Below are 11,519 nucleotides of genomic sequence, written 5' to 3'. Positions count from 1 at the left end.
TCCGAACAACCTAATACTTAACACAAACTATGTATTTTCAATACTGGCAGTGAATTTTGGAACACAGCCTTAATGTTCTTTGAGTTATGACATACAAGTTATATGTTTAGTTAAACTTTCGCTATGTAACGTTGGTAGAAACCTATCAGTACTAAACCAAAGTTTAAAACTAACGAAAGTTTGGCTAAACTGCAGATTAAGGCAAATATGGTAGAAACGGGCCTTAGGCACTTTCGTTATCATTGCGCAACTTTTCTACGATATACAAAAGCTGCGTAACGATAACGAAAGTGTCGTTAACTCCAATAACGAGTTACAGAATCCAGCTGCAGAGCCATTTATTGAATTGAATTGAATAGTACTTTTGTTGCATTTTGAGTGTACCACTTTGCATAAAAAGACGAAAATTTATATTAATTAAAGAAGACATAAAACAATGTAACAAAAATGTATATATGTAAAATAACATATAGAGCGTATTTGTTGAAAAATAAACTAGAAACGTTACATTCTTTGGACATTTATTTTTACATGCACATATAGGTTACATTTATTTTTCATTCTTTATAAAAGTTGTTGTCAATCAAAACTAAGTGAACAGTTATTTTCAAATATCACCACAGATAAAAATCAAGTCGATTTAATAATTTAAGTAAATATTGTATTATGTTAAAACATCGAAATTAATTATTTTAATCGACTTGAGAGGCATTTTTCAAATATTTATCATAATTGCTGAGAAAAAATTAACTACATTGTTAACAGTAAGAAAATGAAAAGAATGGAAGTCGTATGAGACATGAAATAACAAAAGTACCGGTTTGAATCGTTTATAACTTCCGAGATGCAGGCGACGAATATTTATTTTTTTTTAAATATCTACATAACGAAATTTACAACTCAATTTAGTATGCTTTCAAGGTTGTATTGGCACGTATTATATTTTTTAAATGAGAAGCACTTCTTCGAAACTCTTTTCCAGTCGCGCAAGATACATCTTCCGGCATTCCATGTCATCGGCCGGTCTGTTGTATGGCAGCCAAACTGGCTCTCCCACAAAATATCTTTTCGCCTTTACGTAATTCTAAATAAATTATAAAAAAAAGGAACAAATTATATTCATGTGTTCATGTGTGTTTAAAAAATATATATATATATTTCTAAATTATTAATTTTGATAATTTTTCGATTTCTTTGAGAATAAAAAATAACTACAATAAAAATGTCATAAATATCTTATAGAAGCGACATGAATGATTCATAGCAATTTTTAAGAAAGAGAAAATCAAGAGGCACGGTAGTGCCTCGCGCCAAGTTCAAGCGCAACGAAGTTGAAAGGCGCGAGGCACGCCGTGCCTATTATACGCGAAACTGCGAGCTGAAACAAGGTGAGCTATTCATATCTCAGCAATGACTGAACCGATCGACGTTTCTTTAGTCCCAATCGATTCAGCCTTAAAAAATAGAAAGAAAAGTGTCCTAGTGTTTTTCGTGTACATTGTCTCCAAGCATATATATTTTAAGACAAAGTCCAAATTACGGAAAATTTTTATTCAGTAAGAAAGTAAGAAAGAAACGCTAGACCGCCGAGGAGAGGGGATTTGTGCATCTCGTTTTTCCGACACCAGAGGCGTTACGAGCGCGCTGAAGAAGCAAAGAGCAGCGAGTGCGAGTGAGCAAGCGATAGAGAGTAAGAGAGAGAATATTTTTTGCTAGAATACAGGAGGTGAAAATGTGTGACAGAGAGAAAGAGAGCGAGAGCGAGAGAGAGAGAGAAAGAACGAGAGAGAGAGAGAGAGAGAGAGAGAGAGAGAGAGAGAGAGAGAGAGAGAGAGAGAGAGAGAGAGAGAGAGAGAGAACGGGAGAGAGAACGGGAGAGAGAACGGGAGAGAGAACGGGAGAGAGGACGGGAGAGAGAACGCGAGAGAGAACGGGAGAGAGAACGGGAGAGTGAACGGGAGAGAGAACGGGAGAGAGAACGGGAGAGAGAATGGGAGAGAGAACGGGAGAGAGAACGGGAGAGAGAACGTGAGAGAGAACGCGAGAGAGAACGCGAGAGAGAACGGGAGAGAGAACGGGAGAGGGAACGGGAGAGGGAACGGGAGAGAGAACGGGAGAGAGAACGGGAGAGAGAGAGAGAGAGAGAGGGAGAGAGAGAGAGAGAGGGGGGGAGAGAAAACGGGAGAGAGAACGGGAAAGAGAACGGGAGAGAGAACGGGAGAGAGAACGGGAGAGAGAACAGGAGAGAGAACAGGAGAGAGAACGGGAGAGAGAACGGGAGAGAGAATGGGAGAGAGAACGGGAGAGAGAACGGGGGAGAGAACGGGGGAGAGAACGGGAGAAAGAACGGGAGAAAGAACGGGAGAGAGAACAGGAGAGAGAACGGGAGAGAGAACGGGAGAAAGAACGGGAGAGAGAGGGAGAGAGAGAGGGAGGAGGGTGGGAACAGGCGAGAAAGAGAACGAGCGAGAGGGGTGAAAGAGAAAGGCATAAAAAGGTGAGAATGTTGGTATGCGTTGGTATGTTATGACGCACGTCATTTGATTGCCGATCAACTGATGCTGAGCAGACGATGTGATGAGCTATGCCATCGAAAAATCAATACCGGTGTTTATTGACTCGTCGTCCAGGGTGATCGCCCTTCAATTATAAGGACCGCTTCATACAATTTATAAGTGCAGGTATTACGCGCTTTAGCTGAATAATTAACAAGTAATTATAAATTAATAACATTTATATATTAATGATGTATGTACGTGACGTATATATAAAATACAATTAAAACTTATATAAAACTTACCTTTTTAAACAAAAAGGTAAAAAAAAGGCGCCAAGTATAAGCGCAACACGTATTGTGTTATTTTTAGAAGTATCAAACTCAAATTATTTTTTTTAATGTATATATATGTGTACATAAATTTTTACAAGTAAAACTTATAACTATAATAAAACTCTGCAACACTATTCTACTGTACAAAAGAAGTGATATATTAGAACAATAGCGCCAACTGAGAAACCCAACATATCTATACAGTACCGGCCAAAAATATATCACCTTCAGGGTTTTTGACCATAACTTCTTTCACAGTAAAGAAAATAAATTCAAATTTTTACAGCAGATAGCTGGTATCATGTACACTGTGTGTGTAATGTATAAAAAAACTTGACATATACTATGATTTTCAAAGTTATTTATTGATTGTCCCAAAATCGTCCGTTGACAACCTTTGTGTACTCGTTATGTTTATGTATTCTGTCGCTACTTCTACACGGCTGTAAACATTAGTTTAGTATCTTAGAAGATGGCGAAGACTCGTAGTGTTCGAAATGTGGACGAACGACAACGGAAAGCTATCGTAGAGGGTCGCAAACAAGGACGGACGCATAAAGAACTCGCCCAGCAATTTGGCATTTCCAAAAGTCAGCGGTGACCAAGTTGCTTAAGCGTTTAAAGGTTCAGGAAGGTTCTATTAATAAGAAAACACGTGGCCGACCGCGTTGTACTACTTCTCTCGTCGATCGCAACATTTTGCGTACATCTCGTAGCAACCCACATCTCACGGCGCCGGACATTGCTAAAGAAATATTGACTCCAGGACAGTCTAATCCATCTGTACGTACCATACGCCGTCGCCTGCAAGACGCAGGACTACATGGTCGAAGACCTGTGAAGAAGCCATTCATTTCTGCGAAGAATCGGAAGGCGCGAGTAGAGTGGTCCAAAGCACACCTTAACTGGACATCACGGCAATGGTCTGACGTTCCCTGGAGCGACGAAAGTAAGTTTATGCTGTTCGGTAGTGACGGAATAAAGTGGGTTCGTCGTCCTGAAGGCAAACGCTTTGATCCCAAATACCAACTTCCTATAATGAAGCATGGAGGCGGTTCGGTTATAGTGTGGGGTGCTTTTTCCGCAAAAGGAATGGGTCCCCTTCATAAAATCGACGGCATCATGGCTCAAACAGTGTACGTAAACATCCTCCAGAATGTAATGCTTCCATATGCAAAACGTTTCCTTGGTCGCGGTTTCATCTTCCAACAAGACAAGATTCCGAAACATCGAGCAGTTAAAGTGCAGGAGTGGTTCCGACGCCATCGCGTAATTCTCATGGATTGGTCAAGTCAATCGCCCGATCTAAATATTATAGAATCGTTGTGAGAAGAGCTGGAGAGACGTTTGCCAGGAAAGCGAGCTACGAATACGACCCAGAAATTCTCCCAACTTGAAGAAGAATGGAAAAAGATCCCTCAAGCTACAATCGACGCACTCATTGATTCCATGCCCGGACGTTGTCAAGCTGTAATCGATGCAAAAGGCTTTGCTACAAAATACTAGAGTTACTTAATTTAAATTATGAATCTGGTGTTCCTCTGTTGACATTGAACATAGTTATGGCTATTTAAAGTTTACTATTCATTTTCACGTACTTTGGACATTTGAAATAAAGTTATTTTTTTCACAAGTTGTTTATATTATTTGATGAAAAGTACTTTGTTCGGTAAGCTACACCTGTTGTCAAAACATGACAACAGGTGTAGCTTAGTTATGACCTAATAGATATCCATATACTTTAAATCAAGTTATGCTAAAAAATATTAAAGGTGATATATTTTTGGCCGGTACTGTATATATATATGATTATTGTGTACTTAACTTAATATTTTTAGAAATCTCAAATTCAAATTATTTTCTTTTTTAAGATATATATTATAATATATGTACATAAACTTTTAAAAGTAAAAATTGTATCGTGTTATAAAAATTTAACACGTTTGTTAATAGTGTCCAATATTTAAAAAAAAAAATCTTTTTAAAGGTTATGTTATTCAAAATATTCAAGAAAACCTAGCTTACAAGTAACATTTATCATTCTTTATTAGGACACTGAGTTATACTCGTATGGTTATTTTACTTGTTATTGTAACAAATTAATTATTATAACTGCAATTATAAATGCAATAAAAAATATTTAATACAAAAAATCTTGGCGCGGCTGCATCAAAAACTATATCGAACTAAAACTTGTTTAATACATATATGACAGCATTTTTATTATAATAAAATGTACTTGTAAATTCTCTCTATACATATACGGTGTAATGTTTTATTTAAGTTTATATAGTATTATAATAAATTATATACCTTCACTATAGAATATACATATCGAATGTGTATATATTCTACATATTTTGATATTTTTTTATTCAAAGACGTTATTCTTATTATAATTGACGAAATGTCAATGATATATAATTTGACTTTAGAAAACTATATCGAACTAAAACTTGATTAATACATACATGACAGCATTTTTATTATAATAAAGTGTTTTTGTAAATTCTCTTTATACATATACGGTATAATGTTTTATTTAAGTTTATATAGTATTATAATAAATAAATTATAAACCTTCATTATAGAATATATTATAATAAAAATGCTGTCACATATGTATTAAACAAGTTTAGTTCGATATAGTTTTTGGTGCAGCCGCGCCAAGATTTTTTTTATATTTTATTTTGATTTTATTAAATATTTTTTATTGCATTGTTATAATAATTAATTTGTTACAATAACAAGTAAAATAACCATACGAGTATAACTCAGTGTCCTAATAAAGAATGATAAATTTTACTTGTAAGCTAGGTTTTCTTGAATATTTTGAATAACATAACCTTTAAAAAGATATTTTTTTTTAATATTGGACATTATTAACAAACGTGTTAAATTTTTATAACACGATATAATTTTTACTTTTAAAAGTTTATGTTTAAAAAAATAATTTGAATTTGAGATTTCTAAAAATATTAAGTTAAGTATACAATAATTATATATATATATATAGATATGTTAAGTTTCTCAGTTGGCGCTACTGTTCTAATATATCACTTCTTTTGTACAATAGAATAGTGTTGCAGAGTTTTATTATAGTTATAAGTTTTACTTGTAAAAATTTATGTACACATATATATACATTAAAAAAAATAATTTGAGTTTGATACTTCTAAAAATAACACAATACGTGTTGCGCTTATACTTGGCGCCTTTTTTTTACCTTTTTGTTTAAAAAGGTAAGTTTTATATAAGTTTTACTTGTAAATTTATATCTTACAATAAATAAGTTTTACTTGTAAAAATTTATGTACACATATATATACATTAAAAAAAATAATTTGAGTTTGATACTTCTAAAAATAACACAATACGTGTTGCGCTTGTACTTGGCGCCTTTTTTTACCTTTTTGTTTAAAAAGGTAAGTTTTATATAAGTTTTAATTGTATTTTATATATACGTCACGTACATACATCATTAATATATAAATGTTATTAATTTATACTTACTTGTTAATTAATCAGCTAAAGCGCGTAATACCTGCACTTATAAATTGTATGAATATATAATACAATATCTTATACAGTCTTTTTATACTTTTTAAAAGTCGTAAGAAACGGTAATATATTTGTAAACATTAAAATCTTACGTTAGAATTCAGAGTAAAACGATGATAGATTCCGCTCGGTATAATTATCAAATCGCCGGCCTTTACTTCGATTCGAATCCATTGATCATCCTTATCCCGTACGTCGAAGTAACCTGAACCGTCCAGAACCAAACGGATCTCCTCATCGGTGTGAAGATGCTCGGTATAGAAGTTCTTGAGCTAAAACGAACAAATTAAATTTTATAATAAAATAATTGGAAATATTAGAGACTTGTAAATATGTCTGAAAATAGAATTATTTTATGTGGTATAAGATAAAATTAATTATTTCATGTTATCAGAAATGAAGAATCTCTGCGACAAATAAGTTTGAATAATTATTCAAACAATGCTAATTTCCAAGGGACATCCAGAAGATCTCATATATCCTAAGGATCCTCGGAATATCCCCTACAAATTTTTGGTATCTCGAGATCTTTGGAGATTTATGTTGCCTGGATATTGAGTTTAATTGTACATAGTATCATACCTTTTCCTCATAATTTAGTAAGCACTCTTTGGAGCACGTTATCTCATCTTCGTATGTATAAGAGCGGTCCTGTCGTAATTTTGTTAACGTAACGTCTTCTTCATAATTTAAATGATCTACCTGAAAAATTTTGAACAATATGATTCAATAGTTTAAATAAATATTGTTATTTGTGATTAAGTCAAATTAAGAAAATATAAAATAACTTTTCGCGGTTAAAAAAATAGACATTCAACAAGTAATTTCGACGAAGTCGATCGTTAAAGATTATCTCTATTTTATGCTTATTACTGTATTTTAATTATTATTTTTAATAGTATTTATTTATTGTACTATGTTTTATTTATTACTCGTAATATTGCTGTATCTTACTTTTTCATTACTATCTTATTTCCATATAATTGCTATTGTTTTTACATTTGCGGTCTATTAATATTCATCAGTTTACTAAAAAGGACATCTCTGCATCGGTGCAGAAAGCTCATCCGAAAAGAACAATCTTCATGAAAAATTTTAAAAATATGGAAAAATTTAGAAACAGAAAGTGTGTTAAGTAGCTAAAACATGTCAGGAGACACATTACAAAAAAAAAAATCCTTACATAAAATATAGTTCGACACATTTAGCGATCTGCAATTATAGATCTGTTTATTTTTTAAACACTTCTGACTTAATATGACAAGTTGGAATGAGACAAGTACTCTGATGAAAAATTGTCAGATTTTCTTAGAATTTCTCAGATTTTCTGCAAGAATTGGAACATTTTTCACAAAATTTCAAACAAAAATTGAAAAATTTTGAATATTCCTGAAAAATTGTGAAAGTTGTTAAAAAAATCTTGAAACTTCTGAGAAATTTCTAAGATATTCTGAAGAGTTCAGAGAAATTCTGTAAAATTTTGAGAAAATCTGAGAAATTTTTTAAAAAAATTTCTTAAAAATTCTTAAAAATTCTAAGAAATTCTATACTTAAGGAGATCCTGGAGCGGCGACCAAACTCCAACGCGATTGCGCCCTTATCTGAGCGGAACTAATAATGTCGATAATACCGACACTTACAGTTCCGTTATCGACATTTATCGATATGTACACAAAGACACGTTCCGATGTATATTGCGAAAATATACATTGGGTGCGTTCAACAGTTGCACAACTGTTGAGTAATTCGTCAACGTTATTGGTCTGAGTGTAAGGAACAGTAAGGACCAATAATCACTAACCGCTCACTGAGCGGTTTTCTCCACTGAATGCACCCATTATGAAAATATATAGTATACATAATATATATTATAGATCTTCAATATTCGCAATGTATATCGAAATATAGTCTATATATAAAGTAATCATTTAGAACACACATAAAAATCGCAGTGAAAAGTAGAAAGCCTTTTACATTGTATTCTATGTGTTGAGACATGATATCTTGAAGTTTTAGTGTTTTATCGTCCTGTACAAGTATACAAACGATTTAACAGCACATAGATATCTATTTTTGTCGCATACATATTTAGAATACAATTCCATAATATGGTTCACACTGTTTTCGCTGTGTTTCTTTAGGTGCATGTATTCTCAGAGGAATTTGTATGTATTCAACATGCAAATAATATATTTACAAAAGTTGTTTTATGTAAACTATACGTATAATTTATACGTATTCGTTCTTTGGTACGATTCGTTTTTCGAATCGATATAAGTAAAAGGCTAATAAAAAGTATATCATGCAAACTCTTAGCCATATTACATAATCATTTATATATTTGTATAATTTAATATGATATATATAAATTTACAAATATTAATAAAATATATCACGACAACATTATATAAAAGAGAATATAGAATGGGCTTCTCCAACGCCCATTCCCGTGAGAACGCAACCAATATATTTTTTTTCGTCTCCCCGACTTCTGTAAACATTGCATCAAGGCATCTTTTCTGTCGAAGATATTTATTCGAAGTTTTTTTTAAGAATAATTTTTTCTCGCCTTGGAAAAGGCAACAGTCTATTGCCTTCTATAATTTTGTAAAAGTGTTGTCTCATGCATAATACATCCTTGGAGTATTTTTCATCACAAGGATTTCCGCCTAATGTTATAGTTGTAGCGAAAGCTGCAGCATAAATTCCACAAGACGTGGAATCTGGTTGTGTATCAACATTTTCAAAAATGATGTTACTTTCGCTTATTTGCGGATAACGGCGATGAATATAATTTTTCTCTTTAGCTACCAACTTATCGTACATACAGTTAGGTAAACTGTCGTACACGCAAAGTTTGGTGCTATCGAGGAAAATGTATCGCCAATGATCACTGCAATTACCTTCAATGATCTGTAAGCTCTTATTGCTCTGACTAGCTACGATTATATAAGGTAATTCTAAATTAACACACTTTATGTTTCAAATGCAAAAATTTCTCTTACGACGCATAAAAATCGATCCAACGATTTGTCGTTTAACTTGCTGCATCTAAGCAAGACATTTTCTTTCACGAAAGAAATAGGAGCAATCATCATGTCACCCAAAATCATGTCACCCAGAATTTTTTTATGTCTCACCACATCATCTGTTGTTAAATCTCATTTGTCATTTGAGTAACTAACAATGACACAATCGTCATCTTGCTCCAAATCTAGAGAAGCAGTAGTTTGCAAAACATTTGATTTTAATCGCTTACTCTTTTGGATGCTTTCTCTTTCTATATCTCGTCGGTTAGATTTTCGACTAATAAATTTTTTGCATGCTTGTTCTTTAGCTTCCATTATATATCTTGGATCTCTAATTGGCATATGCCTATTATGGCGGTTGTCCAAGATTTTGCAAGAGGAAGCATGTATTCATTATAGAAGCGTGTCAAATAGGGCAGCATTTTATTCTTCCAACGTCAGCAACGTCTTTGTTAATACGTAACGTTTTAAAACCTTTTGGCGTCCATATAACAAAAATGCAGTAATCTCGCTGCGTTATATTCAATGCCCTTGAACCTGATAAAAATATCGGTGATTCCGATTCATTTCATCAGAATTTTTCTATCAAAAATGCCTCTCAATTGAGGCTTTGTCTTTATAGCCTCGTCTGCTGTTAAATGCTCAGCTGACAAAGAACATTTGATTTCGACGAGACCATCTTTTTCAATGAGTCCGTCAGGAGAAGCACCTAAGCATGGATTTTCATCATCAATGAATAATCCGCAAATTTTTATTTCTTTATTCAGCTTTGCGTTCTCTTCGTTTTCACGACCATATTTCATGACTACGGTGTCGATAAACGGAGGAAACAAAATATTTTTTACAGTCCCTGCGCAAGACGTTGTTGGTCTCATGCGGCACACGGTTCCAAAATTGGATGCCGTCAACATTTCGCGTCTCAATGAATGCCATAATTCGGATTCATTTTGACCTCTCATATTGCATTCAACTTTCTCTCTGCCTCTACTATTTTCGAATAACTTTTCCAAATGATTTTTTCGAATAACTTTTCCAAATGATTTTTTCGAAATTGCTCATATACTTCAAATGGAAGATCTGGTTTTTGCGATTGCGGGCCGTAATAACGATCTGCTCCCGACACGCGTTTTAATTTTTTATCTTCCATCTACTAGTCGAGATTCTCTGTTTTTCACAACTTTTATCTGTCATCCTTTTTCCAATTTCTCAACAACGGGAGGGACACTTTTGCACATGTCTTTATGCACTTGCGTTAGAACTTGTTGCGTATATATTACTCCTGCAATTCTGACATTGTAAGAGCCTCGTTCATCAAAATGAATGCGCTTTCCACCGATGTCTTCGCAGATTATCGAATTGAACGATTCTGCACGATTATTTGTTACATTGCATAACAAGCTATCGGAATGAGCTTATAAATCTGAAAGCATCTTCTATTTTCGCTTACAGACCGTACAACTTTAAACATGGTACATCATTTTTCTCCATTTCGTCGCGGTCATCTGTGCATGTACGACCGCGTTCTTTACAACGTTTATGCTCACCATAAATATGGCTAGGAATATTTAAAATATCTTTTTGTATTCCATAACCTTGTAATAATGAGGTCGCCCTTCTTCATTTCGTATAGCGACTACTTTTCTCAATTCTCCTCGCATATTTACAATGTTGTTTTCTACAACATTTCGTATTTGCGCAAAACCACGTTTTCTTTGAATTTTCGGCTGAGTCGTTTGTGATACGATTCTCAGCTTCCTGCACAGATTACGAAGCAAAGATTATGAAGGTGATTTATGCATTCCACTTCCTTTACCACCACCTTTTGCTCGCGATTTGGATTATTATTTATATTTATTAGCTGATTATTATTTATATTTGTTAGCTGATTATCATGCGTAACGTTGTAACGCTTTCGTCGGACGTTTTTTTCGAGCTGCTTATATGTTGCGGCACGCACGAAGTCAGCGCGCAATACCGATTTTTCACTGTTTCCCAAATGCATATACGTATATATCATTGTGTCAGTGACATCATTACGCGACACATTGTACTACTGGAGCAGTAGTATATATCACCGAATATACCAACTCGCACAATAT

General features: G+C 33.7%; 1 protein-coding gene across 1 annotated transcript in view; it reads right to left on the bottom strand.

The window, feature by feature from the left end:
• Positions 1-709: 709 nt before the first annotated feature.
• Adi1 (acireductone dioxygenase 1) overlaps positions 710-11,519 on the bottom strand; it is a 27,777-nt gene continuing 16,967 nt past the window's right edge. Inside the window, exons 2-4 of the mRNA XM_025297827.1 lie at positions 6,974-7,093; positions 6,484-6,663; positions 710-1,084 (exon numbers count right to left, since the gene is read on the bottom strand). Coding sequence (XP_025153612.1) covers positions 947-1,084; positions 6,484-6,663; positions 6,974-7,093 — 438 coding nt within the window. The 3' untranslated portion in view covers positions 710-946. The remainder of the gene's footprint in view (positions 1,085-6,483; positions 6,664-6,973; positions 7,094-11,519) is intronic.

The sequence above is a fragment of the Harpegnathos saltator genome, unplaced genomic scaffold (assembly GCF_003227715.2).
Source record: "Harpegnathos saltator strain DR-91 unplaced genomic scaffold, Hsal_v8.6 scaffold19, whole genome shotgun sequence".
Taxonomy (NCBI): domain Eukaryota; kingdom Metazoa; phylum Arthropoda; class Insecta; order Hymenoptera; family Formicidae; genus Harpegnathos; species Harpegnathos saltator.
The sequence above is the reverse complement of the archived record's forward strand: the minus strand, read 5'-3'. Positions and strand labels throughout refer to the sequence as shown.